This window comes from Porites lutea, chromosome 4, assembly GCF_958299795.1.
Source record: "Porites lutea chromosome 4, jaPorLute2.1, whole genome shotgun sequence".
In the NCBI taxonomy this organism is placed as follows: domain Eukaryota; kingdom Metazoa; phylum Cnidaria; class Anthozoa; order Scleractinia; family Poritidae; genus Porites; species Porites lutea.
Window position 1 is genome coordinate 23,123,321 of NC_133204.1, and position 24,406 is coordinate 23,147,726.

Sequence of the window (24,406 nt, forward strand, 5' to 3'; positions counted from 1 at the left end):
AGGTATTATTATTAGAAGCTCTGTCTTCTTAAAAAAGTCAGTCTCAGTTGAATTAAGTGTTTGACCAATCCTAGGTTTATTGAGAGGCCTTCCACCTCCCCTCCCCCGCCCCCTCTCCTCAATTTGCAGTTATTTGCGCCACACACAAGTTGAGTCATTAGAACAGTTGAATAAAACTAGAGTAGCTGGCTGTTTATGGAATGAACAACAACACAACAAATTAATATAACTAAGTAATTATCTGTTATTCATTACATAGGAATCAATCTTTTTAACCTTTGTTTTGTTGTGTTTTTTCTTGTTGTAGCCTCACTCGATTCTGCCAAGAGAAGCGATGTGATGATCCTTTGCTAGGAAAGATTCCAAATGCAAACAATCCTTACAGAGATAAGGGAATGACATGCTTGTTGCTATGATAAAAAAAGTACAGTGGTAATACTATAGTAAGGACTTTGGCTCAGGACCTGCTGAATGGACAAATATCATGTAAGAAACAAAGACAGTGATGCTTAGTGCTGCATTCTGATGACCCGATGTTGATTTTCAAGAAAATGTGTAGCTTATGCTCTTGTCTGCAAATTTTTACTCTGTAAGCTAGCAAAGGTTGAAGTTTCAACTGATATCGATGTCCTTAGATTTATTTAAGGCAAGACAATTAACGTAAAATTCCGAAAATAAGCCCCTGTGCTTATATTTTTCAAAGGCCACTTTCAAGGGGCTTATGTTTGGAGGGGCTCATATTTGGAGGGGCTTATGTATGGAGGGAAATTTGCACTTAAAAATTAATTGGGCTAGCCTTCTTCCTGGAAGGAAATTTACCGATTTTCTTTGTTTTACTTTGTATTTGAGGGCAATTTCCAAGTACAAGCCCCCTGGAGGGCTTTGGAGGGGTGATTTAATGAAGGGTTTTATGCATTATGAGTTTGGGGTCTGATATTTGGAGGGGCTTATACATTTAGGGGCTTATTTTTGGAATTTTACTGTATAATATGAATAAGAAAGCAGTGTGGTGTAATTTTTTATTCAAATTGATTAGTAGTCTTAGTTTTAGATACATTCACTTTTATGTAGCATGAAATCTGTACAAATTGTCAAGAATATATTCTAGTATTACTGTGCCTAGGGCTAAAAGGGTGAGTGACGGACAAAACGAGTCTTAAACTGTAGCAAAAAATTACAGTACAAGGGTTTGATATTACAGAGAATGATTTTGAAGAGCTTTTTAGCAAGGGTCTTTTTTCATTAATTGCAGTAAGACTGCAAAAATCAGACCAGCCTTTAGTGCTACATGATCACTCTGGCAACATTGGTTTTGTTTTGTTGTTATAGTGGCATAAGATAGAATAATGTTCTGACAATGCTTTCATTTTAATGCATTTCTATTAGTTGAAGAAATTGTTTAGAAGCAAATATTTTTGAATAAATAGATATTGCAATTTTATTGCTAATTCTAAATCATAAAAAATTTAATAAACATATATTGCATAAATTTTTCGTATTACCAGTATTTCCTAGATAGAAAGCTGGTTGGTTGGAAGCTTGAATTTATATCCTTCAAAACCAAGTTCAAGTGATGACTAATATGATTAATACCAAAAAAAACCATGCAACTAGTTTGATATTGTGGTTTACTGGATTTCAGTCAGGTGTGTGTTTCGTCAGCTTAAATTTGTAATAGCTTGTCATTGTTACCATGGATAAAATTTAACTACAGCAAATAGTTCATTTTTAATAACTGACAGTTCTTTGTACTAACAAATAAAACAGCCTCTTTCAAGCTTCGAGTGTACGGCTATTTCTTTGTTGCAGTGCAATCATCATGTTGCTTGTCATACAGTTTTCACTTTTCCCATCCTTTTCCATCAGTTACTGAAGTTGGGATGTTTTTGCCTGTGACTCATTGTAAACTGTGTGAATATGGCCACCTTTTCACCTCTTTGGATTCACCAAGTAAAAACCTGCATTATAAGAACCTAGAATTTTTTGAAGTCAGGCTGAACAGGTTCTTATATTTTAGCATAGTTTTGCACAATTCAGGCTGATTAGGTTCTTATTTTTCAGAGGTTGTCGTAGTGTAACCATGCATAATGGCAGAAATATTGTACTACTACTACATAATGGTTTACAAAAAACCTATTTCTGGTGAAAATCCAAACAAATGTAAATCAAAGAAAACATACACTGTACCTTTTTGTCAGAAGTATCTCACACAGTAAAAATCCAGAATTTTGACCATCTAAATTGGAGTGATTTTTTTGTATAAAAACCTATGTTTCTTTGCCGATCTTTACCAGGCTGAACAGGTTCTCATATTTTTGAGTATTTAAATGCCAAATTTCAGCCTGTAGGTTCTTAAATCCTTCCTCCTTTAGCCTGCCCCTAGCCTGATAGACAGACCTAGGTGGATGAATTTCACTTAACTGGCTCCACAGGTGCATAATTTCTTAAAGTATTTAGACAAAAATAGAACAGAACAGCTTACATTCTGCCTCAAGTTTGTGAGTATTTGATAAACTTCTATGCAGTTGTCTTGTAAAAATCTGCTATTGAAGTCATATAAATTATATTGTTATCCCCATCATGGATTATTTATTTGACCAATTCTACAACTTGATGGCTTTTTTAAGGTGTAAGAGAAATGTTACTTGAATCTGTGGATGAAGAGCTGCAAAATTAGGTATGCAGTAAAACCTCAATAAAAGGATGAAGCGATATGTGTTCCCTATGAGGAGATTTCATTATACTGAGGATCTTTTTTTCCGTGACCTGGGTGAAGAATGATGTTTATTTTACCCTAGGCTTCATTATATAATCCACTAGTTTGAGGGTATGCCTACTTTATATAAGCACATTTTGAACTAGTTGATTTTAAGGTCTTAAACTGATATCTTTACTGTGGCAGGACTAGCTCAGTTGGTAGAGTGCTTGACTGCGGAATGGGAGGTTGTTGGTTGTTGTTCGTTCGATTCCTGGGACTGGGAAAATACTGAGAGTCCTTGAACGGTCAGAGTAAAACGCAGACTGCGGACTATTGTTTTCACCATGCAAATGAGTACCTGACAACAATAGTCCCATTGTTTTCTAACCCTAAAAACAATGGTCCGCAATCTGCATTTGCACTTCCCTGTCCTTAAATAGCTAAAAAATGAATAAGGTACTACCTTTGCCCTGCAAACGGCTAGACCTTTGTGTGGTTCAGATCACCACGAAAAATGGCAGTCCCATCCCCAGCCCCGGGCCTTATATTTTTCAAAGGCCCTTTTTGAGGGGCTTATTTTTGAAGGGGCTTATATTCGGAGGGGCTTATCTACGGAGGGTTTCTCAAAATCGATTGGGCTAGCCTTATAGTTGGAAGTAAATTTACCGTTTTTGCTTTGTTTTACTTTGTATTTGAGGGCAATTTTCCAATTATTACAAGCCCCTAGGGGCTTATATTTGGAGGGGGGATTTAACGGAGGGTTTTTAACGTGACCTGTTTGGGGTCTTATATTTGGAGGGGCTTATTTTCGGAATTTTACGGTAACGTAAAGTATTGTCCTCGATAATTTGTTTTTCTTTGCTCAAATACTCAAATAAAGCGTGTTTTCTTTCTTGTTGTTTGTTTCAATGACTTTTTATTTGAAAAACATGCTGTTTCCACCATGGAGTGAAAGGTCTACATTTAGAGCTTGTTGTGGCTTTTCCAGTACTCAAAGCAGGTCACGGAACGTTATCAGTCTTATCAACCACATCCAGGGTCTTTGAGAAGCTAGTCATGATTGTAGTCTACGAACAAGTCTAACATATAGATTTAGCCAGGGCTAAAAGCGAAGCTCTCGTTAAAATCTATAGTTTACTAAACAAAATATAAAATTATGTAACGCCAAGCGGCGAAGGCAACGAAAACAGCCAAAAAATAGGTAGGTCTAATTAGCCAAAAAAAAAACTTTGTACGTGCAGCACACTTTTTTTCTAATTAGCAAACAACAACTTTGCAAGCTTTTTTTGTACATTTCTTTGTCATTGTTTAGCACGACTACAACGTGAAACTTCCAGAAACTTCCTAGTTACGCGTTTTATGGAGGAAATGTTGTACGCGTTTTTTTTCGCTGCCGCTCATTTTCACCTTAGTGGCAGCTAGCATTTCCCCTTTTTCTCACCACCGCGATAAATTTTTTATGTTTTTCTGCCAACGAAATTGGTATCCTTTGGTGTTTATCTCTCGCTCTAGCTCTTTCTCTGTTGTCCACGTTAATGTAGACATTGAAATTAAGTCGAAAGAAAGAATCGGATTTGTTGTTGTTGTTTTTATCTCTAAAAGGCCGGGAAGCTATGCGATTACTTGAAATGCAACATCTCATCCCGGCTTACATGAAAGGGTGGACGGTAAGTACGTACGGATTCCGTGGATGCAATAGATTACCAAATTTTCTTACCCAGGGTGCTCCGCTGCGCGCGCGAGAGCTCCTCCATCACTATTTGCAGTGGTTACAAATAACATGTTAGAACCATGTCAATCTGGCTCTAGATTCCTTCTCTCAACATTAACCGCCTTTCTTTATCTTACTAATCAATGGTCTTTTAATATAGACAAGGGAATGATAATTAAAGTGGAGTTTTATTTCTAGAAGTTAAGAAAGCCTTTGACACAATAGATCACGAGCTTCTACTGACAAAATTAGAGTTTTTAATATATATCGGAGTTCGTGGCTGCCCGTTAAAATGGTCTTTAAAAATCCTATCTGTTTAACAGATTTCAAGTTACGTAATACTCTCCGAGAAATCCATTCTAAAATGTGGTATTCCCCAGGGTTCAATACTTGGGTCACCTTTGTTTCTAATTGCTGCGGAGCGACCGAAGGGAGCGAGCAGCAACATAATCAGGATTTAAAGGAAATATATAAGGGGCGACGAATTCTCGAATTCATCATTTTTTACCACAATGCATTGCATTTAATCACACTTTTTACCACAATGCATTGCATTTAACCAGAGTGCATTGCGCCACGAACAACTCAAATAAAAACACGGGAAGTTCGGTGGGTGAGAGAGTGCATTGTTCGCTGCTCAGACTTAGAGTTTTCTTTGTGGCAAATTTTCTACAGCACGGTTAGAGGTCTTACCAAATTTTAAGACACGCAGGAGTCTTTCAGATGAGTACGATGGTTAATTTCAATTCAAGAGCCTTTGACTCGTCCAGGTGTTAAACCTGACGAGAAGATGAGCATTTGCTCTTCGACTCCGCAACACGGGGGATATACAAATTCCAGCTTGCTAGAAGGTGATGTGAAAGTGAGAAAATGTCTTGCAATGCTATTCTTAAGAAACTGTATGAGCCGGAAATGGATGTGATTTTGACCATTCGCTTCAAAATAACAGCGGAAATCGAGATAACAAAACATATGTTTTGTGTCCTACTTTGCAGACGAGGACGTGTAACGGCGTTTTGAAAAGCATAATTACGTTCTGTCATTCATTCATTGTCATGGAATATGCGTTTACATTGGTTTTTCACTGTTAATAGCTCGGTTAATGCGGCTGGCGATCATCTTGCCGGCTGAAGTTTCATGGAAAAGGAATAAAGTGAAGGACTTTTCCTAACAATTACGGAGTCAGCTTCTGTGGTGTAGTGGTTAGGTGTAGTCGCGTGGAGCCGAAGGTGCAGGGTTCGAGTCCTTCCGAATTATTTATTCATTCTTTCTTTTTTTTTTCCGTTTTTGTGTTGTTGTTTTCTATAAATATATAGCTAAATAACTGTTACTTAATGAAGTGCAACAAACAGCAAGGAAAGTATTGTGTTTCCAGAGAAAATATCGTGCACCGCATATTAAATATATGGATAAACAATCTAAATTTCTATTATTTCCTACAATTTACTGTGGGAAAACCAGAGTTGATAACCACTTGATCATTTTCTAAACAACGTTCCCACGAGTTCTTTCTATAGACTGATAGTAATTATTCTAGTACTTTCCAACATGTAAATAGGACATTCAATGTCATTTTCAATTCTTTTAAGTCTCACTGCCTAACTAATGCCAGTATTAACAGAATGTGCCGCAGCATTACTATCTTTTAGATACGCTAGTATATATATATATAAATGATCTTTGTAATATAACGCATTATGCCAGTCCCACTGCTACCACACGAATGTATGCAGATGATACTAATTTGACTTACTCTGTTTGCAGTATCTCTGAACTACAAAAGTCAATGTAGATTTACGATACCCTCAAAATTGGCTGATAGCAAACAGACTTGCTTTAAACGTTTAAAAACGGAATATATGTTAGTTGATTCAAGGCAAAGAAAAACAACTCTTACTCAAGGGCTCAATGTCCCTATAAATGGAATTTCGCTAAAAACAAGTAGGCAGTAGCCGCAAATGTTAAGGTAAAGAAATTGATGAGTTTTTGGCATGGAACTCCCAAATTACTAGTGTCTCAAAAAAGTAACATCTGGTATAAGAGTCTTAAAAAAGATTAGGGCTTTTGTTCCAGTTTCAAATTTGACAAGCGTTTATTAGTAAATTAATGAACAATACTTTGATTATTGCAGTATTGTATGGGATGACGTCAGTGTCTGTCTCATAGTGAAAGTTCAAAGGTTGTAAAATCCCGCTGCACGTGTGGTCACTGGTGCTCATTACATGACACCGACAACTGAATTATTATGTAAGCTGAGTTGGTCTAATCTAAAATAGAGAAGAAACAAACAAAAAGTTCTTATGATGTTTAAATTATAAATGGTATGACTCCAGCGATTGGTATATAATCTTAGGATCTAGCCTTGCCAGCAGTTAAAACAGATTATCACAAGAAAAGCTTTCCTTACACTGGGGCAAAAGTCTGGAACGCATTACCAGACCAATTAAATGCGAAAGATCCATTGGAACTTTTAAGGACAGACTAGATTCTCTCAATCCCTCCCTCTATTGAAGTTTAGTTTTTCACTGCTACTTGAATAGCGTTTATTTCTACATAGTTAGTTTATTGATAAATCCATTAGAACGATGCACAGATATAATTTAAACTAAAGATAACTTTATAACACAACATACACATCAATGTTGTGATATTATTTAGTTTATTAAGAAAAATAAGTCATTTATAACAAGAGGATAAATTTTGTCACTGTACTAATTTCAGAATTTTTTTGGTAAATTATTATTAAAGATGATACTTTCCAAGCAGTAAGTTGCAGGTCCACAGAATATTTAATTTAAAAATCTGCCAAAATCTGAGATAGTTATATATCAGCAACAATAACACTATCTTTACTGTTTTATATGTACCTTACTCTGTATAAGGAGGTAGGTAAATTGAGATAAAATTATAAGGACATGTTGTCTAATGGTAAATATAACTTCTGAACTTACAGGGATGTAAGGGATTAGTGCCAAAATGGAATTCGATAAAAAGTCTTCTTGAATTTCTTTTACGGTACAAGCATTATTGGACATTGATGGGCGACTGACTTAGATAGTAGGGAGTTTAAGCAACAACAACAGCGAGGTCAGCAAGAACGACAAAAGAAATAGGTTTATATTGGCAGAACAACAACTCTGCAGGTGCATCATGCTTTTTTTGTACATTGCTTTGCTGTCACTGCACGACTACAACCTGAAAAGTGCCTAATTTCACATTTTGTGGGGGATGTGAACACAAGACAACAACTTTCCTTTTCTTTTTCTTCAACGCAGTACGTCACTTCAGGCCTGACGTCACTTAGAATTCAACTCCAGAAAAAAACTGCAAATTTGATGCACTGAACAAGATGGAATAAGCGCAACAAAGCCAGCGGGACTTCCCTTTTTAAGTACATTTTTGTAGCTGTCACCATCCCGCGTTGTAGATTAATCTCCCTATTACCGACAGTAGAGGTGCACATGGTTTGGATAGTCCGTTACTGTCAGTCTAGTAAACCTGTGAACACCTGAATTATTTGGGGAAATATGTTTACTGTGTTTGTGACCACTCACAGTGAAGATCAGGAGAAATTAATGCAAGCAAGCCCCCAAAACCACAAACTTATGACCGTTACTGCTTGCAGTTTAGTTTTTCCATGCCTGATTGGTTCTTGCGCGCAACACAATAACATTCTGGCCAAAACAGTTTCCTCAGCGTTCACATTATTATGAGTTTCACAGTTGAATCAAATTAACATTTTTAAATTTGTTGTTTGTGTTTACTACAAACAAGAGTTCCCTTTCATCCTTTTTCTAGGGCTGATCTGTTTGAGCTGTATATCAATCATTTGCTGCACACTTTTGTATGCACTGTACTCCAATCTTGTATCAAATATCAAGTAAAAGAAATAGCCACTGAGTATGACAGTTGTAACAAGACGAAAAAGATACAATATTTTGCCAGCAGCGTGATGCAGGGACAACGGTGAGTGCTGAGTAACAGGAAAAAAAATGGGTGATATGACAAAGAAACACATGGCACAAGCAAAGAATGTCTGTAAGTAGTTATAACTTAATAATCTATCAAGAGCTGCAGAGATGACAGTCTGGGTCTCTGATAATGCTTCTTGATTCTTCTTTATGTCTGGGATTGTCCCTTGTAAAGTATCTAAAACAAAGAGTAAGTTGGAGCAAGTTTTGGAAGGTTTAAAAACAGTTGAATCAGGAAACAAAATTGGAAAGGAAAATGTCAAGAAGTTATCATGCAGGAAATCATCTGGTGCTTTGAGATCTGTCTGAACGTCTGAGATGTCTCTTTAAATGACTCCATAAAGCAACCACATAAAGAAAAGCTGAACATATCAAATTATTTTAATTTTCAAAGTACCTGTCCTTTCAACCTCAGAATCCTTTACAACAAATGAAGCTGCAACACCGTCATGGTCAGAAAAGGAGAAGTTCTTTCCTGGAACAAGCCCCATGGTTACTTCACAATCTATACACTCTAATTTATCCTCAGCACAGCGGTAGAAAATGTAGTCAATACGGTGGCCATCATCTGGTCCACCCTTTTGAGGGCGTTGCGGATTTCCACAGAAGGTGTTATGGCTGACATCTGATGTATTACCATAACAACCAGGCTAAAAGAAAAATGACATTGATTAGTGAAATAAAGGCAATGTTACTAGTTCTTTTTATTATGCAAATATACTTGTACAGCAAAGTATATGCATACTAGTAACTTCCTTCAACTTTGGCTATATATAGGCTGAAAATACTCTTGTTCTCAGGAAATTCTATTACTGTTCGTCATATCAGTATGGTCAGCCATCTCAGATTGTAATGTTCGTAATAAGTTACGATACATTCAAAACTTTGCCCCGTGAATCATTTGCAATGTAAAGAAGTATAACCATACCTCTCCAATATTAGGAATCTACGTTGGCTTTCAGTAAAAACAAATTTGTATTATCGCGATGCTATCTTAACATTTAAATGTATGGCAGGTCACGTGCCTGAATACTTAACATCACAGGGGTCCCACACAATCTGTTTGTGTAGCCAATTGTTATTTTATAGTAAATGTACTGGATTTACCGTTTGCTTCACCTATAGCGATATATCGCTAACTATGTATATAAATCAATGATAAATAAACGTTGAATTACCTTGCCTGTGGTGTATAGTCGTCCTTTTGCCTCAAAAGCGGTTTTTTGAGCGATTTTGAATGAATTTGAGTTCGCCATTGACTGTTCCATATAATAGAAGGACAAGGGAGGAATCCTGGTTTTGAAAGGGTTCCAGTGCCGGAGCGATTTTCCCCTCCAAAATCGCATCGCTCCGCTTTCAAACTTCCCAGCATAAAGGTCAAAAGATTCACGATTCTTCTTCTTTTTGATTGGATGTCGTTAAATATCAAACGCTTACCAAGTCTTCTTCATCAGTTATTATTTAACCATTTGTTTAACGACATCCAATAAAAAAAAGGCAATCAGCGGGACGGTTTCTAGCTGGCACGTATGAATCTTGCTACGCATTCCAGTCGCTCGAATACTGTGGGATTTTGATTTTCTTCGAGGGCTAGCTCCGGGCCGTTTGGATGGATTTTCGATTGGAAGGTACGAGAAGAATCGTGAATCTTTTGACCTTTATGCTGCGAAGTTTGAAAGCGGAGCGATGCGATTTGGGGTGGGGGGGGGGGGGGAATTGCTCTGGCGCTGGAACCCTTTCAAAACAAGGATTCCTCCCTTGTCCTTCTATTATATGGAACAGTCAGCGGCAAACTCAAATTCATTCAAAATCGCTCAAAAAACCACTTTTGAGGCAAAAGGACGACTATACACCACAGGTAAGGTAATTCAACGTTTATTTATCATTGATTTATATACATAGTTAGCGATACATCGCTATAGGTGAAGCAAACGGTAAATCCAGTACATTTACTATAAAATAACAATCGACTACACAAACAGATTGTGTGGGCCCCCTGTGTTAACATCTAAATTTGTTACAAGAGGCAATGTATGGAAGTGAATCTAACTGGAAAAAGCTAGATTCAAGCTTTAAATTATGCAAGAATCCTGCTTTCTTTAAGAGAACTTTAAAAAACCATCTTCTGAACAAATTTTTATATCAATAATAATTCAATTTTTAAAGTTCAATAATTTGTATTGTATATGACGAGCTATATCATATGCAGTTACCATAAAATTCCGAAAATAAGCCCCGGGGCTTACATTTTTCAAAGGCCCTTTTGGAGGGGCTTATTTTTGGAGGGACTATTTGGAGGGGCTTACGTACGGATGGAAATTTGCATTTCAAACTCGACTGGGCTAGCTTGTAGTGGGAAGGAAATTTACTATTTTTGCTTTGTTTCACTCTGTATTCGAGGGCAAATTCCAAGTACAAGCCTCCAAGCCTACAAGGGGGCTTATATTCGCAGGGGTGATTTAACGGAGGGTTTTTCGCATTACCGTTTTGAGGGGCTTATATTTGGAGGAGCTTATACATGGAGGGGCTTATTTTCGGAATTTTAACATAGTTATTTTAATGTAGTTTATTCGATTTCTGTGAATACTGGTAGGTTTTATCTATAGTTTTTAATTTTTACTAAATGCAAATACTATAATGACCACTGAAAAGTCCCAGATGGGGACATGCTGAATAATGTATGTATGTATATCATTTTGCAAGGCAGGTTCAATAATTAAGTTTATAGTACAAAACAATCTAGTTGGGACAATATTATTTTACTTTACATTGCAAGAATCATTGAACAAATAGATCATGTCATGAATAATAATGATGATTATGATGAAAATGATATACTGATGGTTATAGTTAAATGGTACTATGTGCCTAAATCAGCCAATTGATTAGCACAAACAGAAACTATGGAAAGAGCGAACCCTAAAATATTGTGTATTACAATTTTTTTTCACAAAACCCAAAGCTAAAAGATACTAATTACCTTAACTTTGCCATGTTTGTCCCAAGCATCAACCAATCCAGTGACATCCCTAATAATCCTGTATCCCAAATCTGATGGCTCACAGTTCATGTCTCCACAAACTATGACAGAGTCAGTTGGCTTCGTCAAAAGTTGAATAAACTGTGAAAGCTGGTATGATTGTAGAGTTCGGTGTGGCACATACTGGTTTCTTTGACCATATGATGCATGTAACTATTATAATAATTAAATGAAGTTGATAGTGCATTTAAGTTAAGTTGAGCAAGAATCCAAATAAAACAGATAATACATAGGACTGTAATATTACTGCAGCACAATTGAAATCATCTACTTTTGTTAACATTATATGCCTGTTATTCAGTCTTCATAGCATAAATCCTCTATTAAGCCCCCTGGCCATTGGGGCTTATTTATTTCAAGCGTGTTTGAGGGGGGGGGGGGGGCTTATTTGAGAGGGGGCTTAATGAATTTACCAAAATGGGGCATTTTTGTGTTTTTTCAAACATCCAGAAGATGCTATCAATTCTCCATAAAGAACTAGGACACAAAGTTGAAATGCTCAAGCACATGACGTTAGAGGTCGTGCAACCAAATATCAAAACAAATCCGAACTTCCAGCATATGAATAAACCATAGCGGATCAGTCCATCTTAAATAATAATTTAATAGTGAAGAATAAGGAGGAAGGGGAGGGGCGGGGCATAATAACTTTCTTCCCCTCAAAACGGGGGGTTTATTAGAGAGGGAGGGCTTATTTGAGGGGCGGGGGGGGGTTGATAGAGGATTTATGGTAGATGGTGAATGGTAAGACATGTTAGTGAGTGTTTTCACTATAAGTAACATAATTCACCACTACAGAAAAGAAATTAGAAATTAAAATGGCCCCAAGAGAAACAGAAAACAATGCTTATGCAAAATTTTGGGGTGACAAACAAAGAGCATTAAGGTATGTTATGGTATTTTCTGTAGTGGTCAACTGTTTTTTCAGTTTCCTCCTCAGCCTCCTTCTCATTTTACATGTAGTTTATTTTCATTCTATCTTTTCTTTTCACTGCCTGTTCATTGATTCATTCAGCAGTCTTACTTTGCTAAGACAGCTTAACAAACTACATTTAGTGTATAGAAGGGAAAACAGATGACTTTGGTGTAGATTTTTTTTTGTTAAATACATATTATCGTTTAAAAAGAAAGGGATGTTTTTATTTACGAGATATTGTTTAATTTACTTTGGTTAAACCTCAGACACAGCTGATAAGTGCACAAACTTACATGCGAAGCAAAGAAATGAATTGGCTGCTTAGGATGATCAATCAGACAGTAGCCAACAGCTTTGCCTCCAAACCAATCTCCATGAGTGATATTATACATGTAGCCATTTAATGAATAACGATAAATGAATGCATCGATGATAGGATACCGTGAGAACACACAAACTCCACTGCCAATCACCCCACTGAAATAAAAAAGTTTAGAGAGAGTGATTTACTAAGAAATAGATTTAACAGACCTTTTTACCAATATGGTGGCCATACTGAATTAATTAGAATTAAGGAGTATTATAGGATGCCCAGGGGGCATGACCGTGATCCGATATACTTGCTCAGTATTCATATGCGCCTGTTGGGCCAATTTTTCTTTGAGTTTTCCCAGAAAAAGATTGTAATGAGAAAAAAAGATCGTTGCGCCGTGTTTGGGTGTAATAATGATCGCCTTTTTCCCAAGAAAAAACAGTGAAGTTTTTTTTGCCCAAAAAGCTTGCATAAATACTGAACGAGTGCCCCCTGGGCATCCCATAATACTCCTTAAATCTAATGAATTCAATATGGCCACTGTATCAGTAAAAAGGTCTATTTATTTGTCATATATAGCAACAAAATAATGTTGAAGATATTAGCCCCAAAACAAGTCAGCTACTGCACTGGTGAGAAGGAGAGCCTGTATAAAGGCTATAAAGTTAAAATTTCAAAACATTATAAAGCAGGGACAATGAAGCAAAAACTGGTCATCTACCTACTACTAGTATTAAACTAAGAACCAACCAAAAGAAACCAAGAAAAATGTAATCATACTGAATGCTGGGTTAAATTTACAGGTGCAGAAATCAGAGGCTAAAGGAGTTAGAATTAGTATTAGGGTTCACATGACCAAACCTTCACTCACACCGGCTGCACACCTGCCAATAAGACCAATAAATAAATGGTGCAGAAACTTTAAAGAAAATTGTGTTTCAAGCAGTTGTTGCTGTTAATTATAGATCTTGATACGGGGGGGATAATACAGATGGACTTCCATTTAACAGCTCCCTAATAAGCTTCCACTCTCTGTTGTGCAGCCAATAATCAAAGTCCCATTATACACGACATTATACACTTGATATACTTAGTTTGACTCTAATTTATTTTAAAAAATAATGAAAAAGGAAAACACAGTTGAGAAAGAAGAGGATGACTGATTCTGGTCCAGTAGTAGCAATCCCGTGCTGCGTCTGTTGCAAAATAAAGTAATGTTTCTACAAAAGATTATGCTAATTTATGAGAAACCTCTATTGAGCAGCCAACCTCTATTAAGCAGGAACGTGCCAGTATCCTGAGGATGACTGCTCAATGGAGGTTCAACTGTAACCAAAATATATAACGGCTCACTTTTACAATGAATAAAGTAACACCATTGTAAAAACAAGCACAAATAACTCAATAATGACTTAAACTGTCATGGCCTAAAATTGCCACAAGAACTATGATGGATGCAAACATCCTTTAGGGTAAAACTCAGGAAAAAGAGATACTTAAACTTTGACAGCACCTGTAGAAGTAATGTGAGTACGGAAGAACATCTTCAACCTTGTCACTTATCAATTCAAAATCACTTCTACTCCAAATCTGCAACATCAAAATTGGAAAACTGTTGTTTCAGAATTTATCCATACACACCCCACTGACGGTCACTAGAAATTTTGAGGGAGGAAGCAGGGGTACTTGAGACCAAAGTTTTTAATGGTTGGTATCAACCTCCCCTTAAATTTCTAGGAGGGAGAGAGGTTGGTCAGATCATAATTAATTTATCTTCTGAAAAAAAAAACACAAACTGCCTTAAATGTAAAAAACATTTCATTCCTTGCAAACAGGTATTACCAGCAAATGAAATTAAATTGAATTATACCTCTTGAAGTGAAACAATGTCAAAATGACCTTTTGCTAGTTCCTCAGAAATGAGAAGTTTACGCTCTGCCCACATCTTTGACACATAAGGAATACCCCTAGTAATGCAGCACACCAATTAATAACAGATAGCTCTCACAAGTAAACAAATGGAATTAAAGTGACCATAATATTTCCTTTTCCAGAAATCAATCAAAAAGTAAAAAGATGGGATGTATGGAAAATCAACAATTACAGGTATAAATAGACTGCAACTAAAAGCAATTAAACCATGCAATTTCAAAGGTTTTAGTACCAAACTGAAATTTTATGGAGTTTCTTAAAGTGTAAAATAGACTTTGATGCTTGTGTTTACAAAATTATTCTTTTATTAGGCTTAAACAATCATGACCACTTAGGATGAAATTCTTTTGGTACGCATGCATGGGACGTAATAACATAATTTTATTAGCCCCCCGCCACCCTGTTTAAAAGTCAGAGTTAAAGTAATTTTGATATACACCCGCGGGTCATACCTCACATGCATTTAAAAGCGTCTCAAATAGAGTAGCAACAATTCTGGTCAAACAATCAACCCTTCGAATATCATTCTTCAACGGGAGACGATAAAAAACTGAGGCGTCGTATTTCTGAGGTGGGGTGCGGGAAAATGAAACGACCCTATAAAAAGCATTTCCACAGGCAACTTTCATAGACCTGAATTGACTCAACTCCAAACGTACGAAAAACAGTGAAAAATTAAATAAATAGCACTGGATTTTTTGATTAAAGAAGCACTGATTAAAAGAAAGTTACGACAATCAATCCACATTACCAGCAATTGAGGGTCAAAACGCGCAAATTTGATTCTTGTTCGTCTGCCATGTTTACAAAAATGAGACCCTAATATTTTTCTACCAGCGGGCGTTGGACAGTTCAATGTAGGTACTTAATATATGATTCGTATAGTGTACCGAGATATTGATTTTCATATGGTTTACGCGTCTTTTTCATATAGCAGGGTATAGCGGAGCTCTCGCGCGCGCAGCGGAGCACCATAGGAGCCAGGGAGCCGATTGGCTCCTGGCATCCAAGAAATTTTGGTTCTGAGAAAATCGTCCGTACGTATGTTTTAGCCATTCTAGAGGGCTCCGAACAGATATTTCCCCGAAAACGGTCGTTGGGTGCCCCTGATGTTTACGTACTCTTTGTTCGCATAGCCTGTTGTAGTCTGCGTACAGTCCTAGACGTCCCCTTCCCGAGGGGGACGTCTGTCAACAGGCTATGTTCGCATGGTACTCAAGAAGCACCTCCGTCTATGCAATCAAGAAATTCATGCAACCTAGCCAATTCTCGTGAATCGCTTGCCTCTGGTTAGGGATTTCAAACGCTCGTTGTCTTTCTGCTTAATGAACGCTCGATCTTTGATAAATAAATTAGCCGACATTTTCGACTTCGTTTGTGAGTGTAAATTAAATCTGCTTGCAATCACAGAGACTTGGCTAAATGCAAATGATGATACAGTAAGAAATGAGTTGTGCCTAATAAATTACAAGCTTGACGACCAACCACGCACTGACCGCACAGACCGCACTGGTGGCGGGCGGAACAGCTCTTCTTTATCGCGACTCACTTCATGTGAAAGAGATCGGTGCCGGCGAGAAAAAATCTTTTGAGTTTTCTGAGTGGATTGTGTAGCAGCCATCCTCTCATAACCTCCGCGTTCTACCCGGACTCTATCGGCAGCACTAAAACATGGAATCCGGAATCCGGAAACGGAAACGGAATCACGGAAACGGAAACGGAAACGGATACGGAATCTGTGAAAGAAGGTTCCAAGCGATCGATTTGAAAAAATATATATTAGCAATGACAATAAAATAAATAAACAGATCAAAAAAAAAAGACACAAATGAATAAATTAGCTGAGAACAGAAGAGGAGACTGCTGTATCACTAGAGGAGTCGATTCCGGTGAAAAGACGCTTGATACCACTATTGGCAATAAATGCAAATTCTCATGGGACAGCAAAGCGAGGAGAAAAACGTTACTGACAAAAACTAGTGCCATTTTAGAAAAAGGTAAGTTATATGGAGACAGACTTCGTTTGAATCGTCAGAGGCGTCGTTTATATAACTGAAAGGCGTCGCCGTCAAGTTTTTCTTAGTGTCTTTTCTGGGTTGTCTTCAACAGTGTTCAGTTTTATTTATCAAGACAACTTACTCAAGAGAACCATGGCATTGTGGAGTCCAAAGAGAAGAGAGAATTGTGCATGCATTTGCTTGATTCCGCAACCGATTACATCAAAATAATGCGCCATGTTTAATAAGCCTCTTCAACAAAAATACGGACGTCCACGTAAACTCAATTACCGGTACACCAGTATTCCATCAGTATTCAGCTTGGCGAAAAAGTTGAACTTATTGCTAAAACACCTGAACTGTGGTCACGTCACCGGTCGGTCATGTTTGGCGTATTCAGTTTGGGGACAATCACGTGGTGTGGTTTGAGGCTAACTACTACTATTCTTGACAATTAGCCACAAAAGTAATATTTCACTGTATTATTCAACCCATGAACTTGTGAATAAAAATTACTCGTAAAATTACTTTGATCGGCCTTGCAGTGCAGTAACCCACACTACGGCAAACCTTATCAAGACACAATAACAAGAATATACCGTAAATTTCTGAAAATAAGCCCAGGGGCTTATATTTTTCAAAGGCCCTTTTTGGGGGGCTTATTTTTGGAGGGGCTTATACATGGAGGGGCTTATTTTCGGAATTTTACGGTATTTAAGGGAACTGCCAAGAAAACTAAGACAAATTCTCTTTGGATTGTACTAAATTGTGTAATGTGAAATTCTTTAATTTTCTATCATTGATATTTGATTCCGTATTCCGTTTCTGTTTCCGTTTCCGTTTCCGTTTCCGTGATTCCGTTTCCGGGTTCCGGATTCCATGTTTTAGTGCTGCCCGACTCTATCGACCACCTTATTCCGATATGCACATGGAGCCCACCAGCATATTCCAGTTCTCGGAGCTCGCTGATTATTTAGAGTCTACAGTATTGTGCAAGGAATAGCTCCTGATATCGGGGAATTTTGACATTCATGTGGATAATGCAGTGGGCTCTGGCGCCATAAAACTGATTGATTTATCACAGGCTACCAGACTCTGTGGGAGATGGTTATTAGACTTTAAATTATGTTCCATCCCACGTTCAGTTAATTTGATGTGATTAATTTTTGATTTAATGGCATAATTAAAAAAATATATATTTAGGGCACGACTTCCAGTGACCACTATTTGAAATAATCGCCTTCCCTCGAATGATCGCCCCCTTTTTGTGCGGAAAAAGAAATAATCGCCCCCGGCTATTATTCGAGAAAAATACGGTACTTTCATATCCTGGTTAACTATGTTTATTCTGCACTGAAACGGTTGCCTTACATTTGAACATGTCAAGTTTGACAACTAAGACAATCTCTAAGCGAAACAGTTGAAGACCTTACAACTGAGAAAGTCGGCGTCGCCACAATGCCCATTTTTCTCCTCGCGATCAGTGTCCACCGGCTGCGACTTCAGAGTAATGGGTTGTTTACAATTTACAAAAAGTTTATGGATAATCCGGTTGGAGGGTAAATGGAACACAACTTTTGAGATCGTTTTATTGGAAAATTTCCGGGAGCAACGCTGAAAAGGTACTTAGGGCTCTCATATTTTTCCAGACGGCATGTTTCAAAGGGAACTGAATTCGTGCTCTATTTCTTTACCAAAGCCATCTTTGATACCAGTTTCAGGTTTTCGAAGCAGTTTTTTGGTCAATCAATCAATCAATCAATCAATCAATCAATCAATAAACTTTATTTACCCTCGAATTTACAGTGTAGCACTCAAGTGCTAATATCTTCGAGCCAACTACATTAATAAATAATTATAATAAAAAGTTAATTCTATATAACAAATAAGATAACTACCTAGACAACTAACTTGCAAATTATCATGATGTAGAAAGGTTTGCAGTTCCTGCCCTTTTAGGTAAATTATTGTCCCCAGTAGATCTCAGTCGTCGAAAAGAAGTAAAATCAGAAAAAGTGCGGTAATGGTCAGGAAGAGAATTCCAAGATGTTGCTGCCAAGTAACTAAAGGAATTGATACCATAAGAAGTGGTCAATGGTTTGGGCAAACAGACCATATTATGTCCTCTTAAAAAATAGGTGCTAGAGCGTAAACGAAACATATCTTTTAAATATCTTGGATAATCAGAAAAATGAGGACATTTAAAAATAGTAAGAATCATGTTTTGTAAACGCTTGTCCTTAAGGTTTGCAGTTCCTACCTTTGTAAGTAAATTATTGTACTCAGAGTTAAAATCCTTGAAAATAAATCGAAGAATACGTTTGTTTAAAAGGTACAGTTTATCAGAATCTTGTTTAAAATGCCACACCATAGAACAATAATAAAAGTGAGGAAGTATAAATGCCTTATAAAGACGGAGCATGGTTTCAGTAGACATCAGTTTGCCAAACCTTTTCATAACGCGTGATTATTTACCTTTTTACATATAGAGGACACATGTTGCTTAAACGTAACATCTTTATCAATTGTAACGCCGAAAAAGTTAAATGGAACTGATTCGTACAATATGGTAAACGCGATTCCAGGATGAAATTTGCCAGTCCTGAATTGTTCTCACCATTTACCCAAATCATGAACCGACTGCTGTTTTGCGCATGTAAATGGTAAACCATGATTTTGCACTATGAGAAGGGTGAAAAGCCATACGTACGATCTACCATCGACTGAGAAAACAGCTGATTCCCAGCTCTAGTGCATACAAGCCAATCACGCAAAAAGATACTTCTTTCTCTACTGAACTTGAGAGATATACATGAGTGTGCGAGAAGAAATCTTTATTAAGAATTCAAAGGCTTTCGTTGATAACTCACAGCTTATTATTCATAAGGTAACATTTTAAAGAAACTTCCCTCGGTCAAATTTTGCTTCAACCCTCTAAGTTTTGTGCAAATCAGGTGACTGAACTAGAAAAACTCACATAACTAGAAAACAATGTCACAAATTTTAAAATATGTTTGATACGTTATATTCACAAATAAGAGAGGTAGATCGAGGTATTTTTGTTCAGGGGGATCCACTGAACATGTGCACACAGTTGAAGCCAATAATTTCCATCCTTCTTCAACGTAACACATTCACGCTTTCAGCTTGGTAGACCCATAAAACCGTCATGATACACACCCATTTCACTTTTAAAGCACTGATTTTCAAAACAATCGTCCTCTGCATGATCAAATAACTGTGAACACATTTGATCTAATTGATGAAATCTCATAGAAAGGAAACGTGAAACACAAGTTCATTTTTTAGCTACGATATGAAAGTTTTAAGGAACGCTTCAGCGTTTATTTACGGGGATATTACAATTTCAATGCAGGTAGCTAAAATCCCTCGTTTCTGACGGATATATTTTAATAGGGGGTCTTGCACCCCTCCTACCCTTCACCCCCTGGATCAGCTACTGAATACAGACAATATTTGTCCCTGAGGAGGAAGCAGAAGTTTCACTTTGCTATCCAAAAAAAACAAAAAAATTGTTTTGAATTAAACTTTACATTAAGCAACATACGGCTATTTAAGAAGAAATTTGTACGTAAGGTAGCCCGCGGGCAACAAAGGAAATAGGAGACATGTGCTCGCGGGCTATATATACCGTGTGGCACGAAATTTTTGCGGGAGTTTATTTTTTGCGGATTGGCGATTTTTTGTGTTTTTCGGGAACTAATCTTTGCGATTAGGTCAGATTGGTTTTTCTTGCTGGGAATTAATTTTTGCGATTTTTAGAAAGTACCCAGTACCCAAGCTATCCAGAGTTCAAGTTCATTACCTTTCATTACCAACTTTAATTTGCTTGTAACTGACTTCAGTCCGTATTTCAAGGACGTAATCCAATACTACTATTGTCAATTCAGTCCGGTGTCCGCTTAATAGAGGTTTTTAACGATAGAATTTGCCAAATACACCTTATTTTAGTGTCCGCGTCCGCTCAATAGAGGTGTCCGCTAAATAGGGATACATTATAAAGGGAATATAAGACCCCAATTTCGGGACCTGGCTTAGTGTCCGCTTAATAGAGGGTGTCCGCCTTATTGGGGGTCCGCTTAATGGAGGTTTCACTGTATTTCGTTGTTTCTGAATGAAAGAGACACGTTTTGATTGAAGAGACACGATTTCTTAGTACTTTATTTTTGTGTAGCGAATTTAAGTTAGAGAATATTTACTCTGGAGTAAATTTTTGCGGGAAAAATGTTTGGGGTAATTTTTATTTGCGGTTATTTTTGCGGATCGCTGGAAAAACCGCAAAAATCGCAAAAATTAGAATCAGCAGCCACGCTCTTCACGCTGCTCTTCGGTTCAATGTGTTCATTTCGGCTCAATAAAGCGTGAAAATTATTCATTTATGGCTTCAACAAAGAAAAATCAAGCTGGTATTAAACAAAGTGCACTTCTTAAATGGGTGAGACCTGGAAATTATTGCTCTCAGAAGGCTGAAAATGCTATTTCAAATACCCTATATTTCAAAATCTTTCGAGGGAGCATGCCCCTGGAACCCCCTAGCTGCTCGTGCCTTCGGCACTCCTAATTGGCTCCCCCCTCCCCCACCAATAAATCTAACCTTGCTACGGCACTGATGAACGGCCACCGAACTGAGCTAAACATAAAAATAATCGTTCAAAACATTGAAGAAGTATTAATAACACAGCAAATACAGAAGTAGGTACAGATGGACAAACTTGAAGATTGAAACGGATTGAAATTGTGGGTTAGCCTAAGCGTTTTTCAAAGTTGAGTTTTGTCGTTTGTAACGTTTGATATAATGCTCGTGAAGAATAATTGTTGGACAAGAAACTGTAATTTTGTCGTTTACAAGAAATTCTTACGCTAACGTTGGCAATGTAACCACTTAGACAGCAGCCGTAACATAGCACCTGTAAAGTGCATGTCCTTTATTTGATACAGGAATACTACGTTAACTCCAATACTGAAGAAAAACATCTGGATTGCTCTTGTATCAGAATATCAAATTCCAGCAAACAATCGTTTTTTGAAAACAATTTATTGATCCTTTATGGTGTTCGAGATTCTATCCACTTTGCTGGAATTAAGAATGTAAGTATGAAAGGATTCTAGGCTAAGAAAAACTGATGAAAGGAAACTTTTACAGGAGCAATTGATCTAAATCAGAGTGACAAACACAAACAAGGCGCGCGACTTCTTGCTCAGTGTTTAAATCGGTCCTTGTATCGATCTGTTGCACCAACTAAGTTGTCGTCCTCTAATAACCTGAAATATTTCACCGTTGTACTCCGACAACATTGCGACAACCAAACATCCTCTTCACTGAAACTCTGATGTCCCTTCTTCGCCAGCAATACACCAATGGGTTTACAAAAGAGGGCAGAAGTACTACAGTGTTTGAAGCAAACCAAAGCAAAGTCACAACGCGACCACGTACATTGTAAAATTTGCGGGTTACAAATGTTGCTATGATTGGAAGATTACATAAAATTAGTATACCTGTGATAAGCAAGATTGTTTTCGCTGCCTTTGAGTCGCGCGCGGCTTTAGCCACGGAGTTACGACTTTCTCTGCTTCCTTCAGTGGAGTTTGTAACGTTGGAAAAGCTTGTTAGGGGAAGAGCGTTGTGAATGCGCATCGAATGTTTTCTAGCTTCTATCCACAGCCGAAGGTTTATGGTAACAACAAATGTAGCACTGACGATTACAAATGCCATGCGTGAGTAACCAATGATCCCCCCTCCGTGATTACGGCGAGTGAAAACAGTTATCAGTGCCCAAGAAATCCAAAATAAGACCAATAAAATAACAATCTTCATCTTCGTTATCCACTGCTGATGTTTGAAGGGGTAAAAAATGGCAACGGAACGTTCAATGGTGATCAAACAAATATGTACCATAGATGAGGAGTTGAAGGCGAACAGGAATATAACGTATAAATCTTTGAAAGTACAAGCTATCTCAGAATTCGTGGCAACCAAACCTATCTCAGTAGCCAACAGAGGTTGAGTTACAAGACCCACGAAAAAGTCACAAAACGACAAACCTAGCAAGAGAAAGTTGGATGCTGTTCTCAATGATTCAAATCGATAAAAGGCTGCGAAAACCACAGAGTTACCAAGGATGACAAGCACTGCAAAGAAAGCATTTGCAAATGAAAGGAAAGCGCACCAAGATTGAAAATCCTGAAATTTGATGTCATTTCCACTTTGCACTTGCAACAAGAGCGAACAGAGCGAAGAAGAAGATCCGTTATTACCTCCGTTGCCTTTAGACCTCATTTCGTCATGACGAAAGGTTATAGATGTTTTGCCTTCTCAATATCACCGCAAGGTTTTCGTGTTTAATCCTTGTTACTTAATCCATGATCGTGCGAGAACAATCTTTGATGATGTTTCGAACCCGACGTGCCCGGATGAACGATTTTCAACAACAGTCAAATTCATATTATATTATACACAAATAGTAGACTGTATAAAAATAGAACTAATATTCACCGGAATAAAGATAATATTGCTCGCGCGGAACGCCCAAAGATGCCTGAAGCAACATCATGACAAGGCGTTCTGAACAGAAGGTATGTCTGTTCAGTGACGTCTCAGAACAGAGGAATAGGCAGTGAAGACAGTGAAGGATATTAGTGCAACGATTTTTGGCATTTTGTATCTGTGGGTTAAATTTTACATTGTTTACTTTTGGAAAAACTTCCGAGTATTTGTTGATGTTTATGATTTTGTGAAAATCAGTTTTAAAAACAGAAATTTCCGATTTATTGTCGTTATAAACCATACCAATTTAAATTAAAAATAAAAAGCATCTTCCAAGTTAGAAATAAATCGTTTCATTAATACTAGTTACGGTTAACGTCGTTATATCGTATGTATGGCAAACAATTCATAATCAAATATTACATTAAAAAGGATCCCTGTTAAGTCAGTTAGTTATTTGAAAACAGGTGGACGGCCGGCGCTCAGTTTGACTTCATAACCTTCCCATAGCCTTGCATTTTGGCTATTGTTTCCCTCTGCCTTCGTCTCGAACAGCTCTGCTCCTTTCAGTTTTTAGTCTTGGTGGTTTGTCACTCCTAACCTAATAATTTCATTACTTTCTACCATATATACGTTTTGATTGCAACAACAAGCATAACTGAGCCTATATTGTACATTAATAGTGTCTAACTATAGAAAGTTCTCATGAGTTTTGAAGCATAAGGTTTGTGGCAATCCATGGTACAAACAATTTTAGAAAGTAATGTGAGTGATTGATGGACATATTATTCAACAGATAGTTGCAACAGATTGATTGAATTTATGCTTTCTTTCTGCTTGCGGGTAGTTGTTAGATACGCAAGAAAATACATACCATTGTTAAATCCATTGTTTGCAAACAAAGAACGCTCCCCATAGCCTTCTAATAATTTCTGACAATTTAGAAAACAAGGTATTCGGTCTAAACAATAGTCAGACAACCCTCTTTTAGCGGAACCAATTTAAGCAGTTAAATTAAATAAGTTTGTGCTCTCTGTTATAATATCTCATCTCAACATTTCAATGTTCTTTTTTTTGTAGCGTGATTTTTCCCACAGTCATGATCATTCAATTCTGATTTACGACATAGTTCTGTTTTATAACTGCTACTAAGGTAAAACAGTAAGACTTATACCGCAAGACAGGCTATTGTTTATATGCAATTCCAAAATCAGAGGCGGAGACGCCCTTAGGCACATAACTGGCTTTATCGTCACGTTGAAATCAGCATTAATCACAATTCTTTACGATTTTGATTGTATCTAAAAACAATTAAACTATAGT

At 37.3% G+C, this 24,406-nt stretch overlaps 2 protein-coding genes across 3 annotated transcripts; both read right to left on the minus strand.

Annotated features, from left to right (window-relative positions):
- Window positions 1–7,051: 7,051 nt before the first annotated feature.
- On the minus strand, window positions 7,052–15,411 carry LOC140932967 (putative neutral sphingomyelinase). 2 transcript variants are annotated; one of them, XM_073382472.1, is made up of 7 exons: window positions 15,333–15,411; window positions 14,520–14,616; window positions 14,163–14,239; window positions 12,630–12,813; window positions 11,361–11,573; window positions 8,778–9,030; window positions 7,052–8,546 (listed from the first exon to the last, which is right to left on the minus strand). In XM_073382472.1, the coding sequence occupies exons 1-7, from the start codon at window positions 15,380–15,382 to the stop codon at window positions 8,173–8,175; spliced, it is 1,248 nt and encodes a 415-aa protein (XP_073238573.1). In that variant the 5' UTR covers window positions 15,383–15,411; the 3' UTR covers window positions 7,052–8,172. The 2 variants fall into 2 exon arrangements, with proteins under 2 accessions (XP_073238573.1, XP_073238572.1); XM_073382471.1 differs by having other exon boundaries at window positions 7,052–8,558.
- Window positions 15,412–21,272: 5,861 nt separating this feature from the next.
- LOC140932969 (beta-2 adrenergic receptor-like) lies at window positions 21,273–23,041 on the minus strand. Its single transcript, XM_073382475.1, has one exon. The coding sequence runs from the start codon at window positions 22,874–22,876 to the stop codon at window positions 21,872–21,874; it is 1,005 nt and encodes a 334-aa protein (XP_073238576.1). The 5' UTR covers window positions 22,877–23,041; the 3' UTR covers window positions 21,273–21,871.
- Window positions 23,042–24,406: the final 1,365 nt, after the last annotated feature.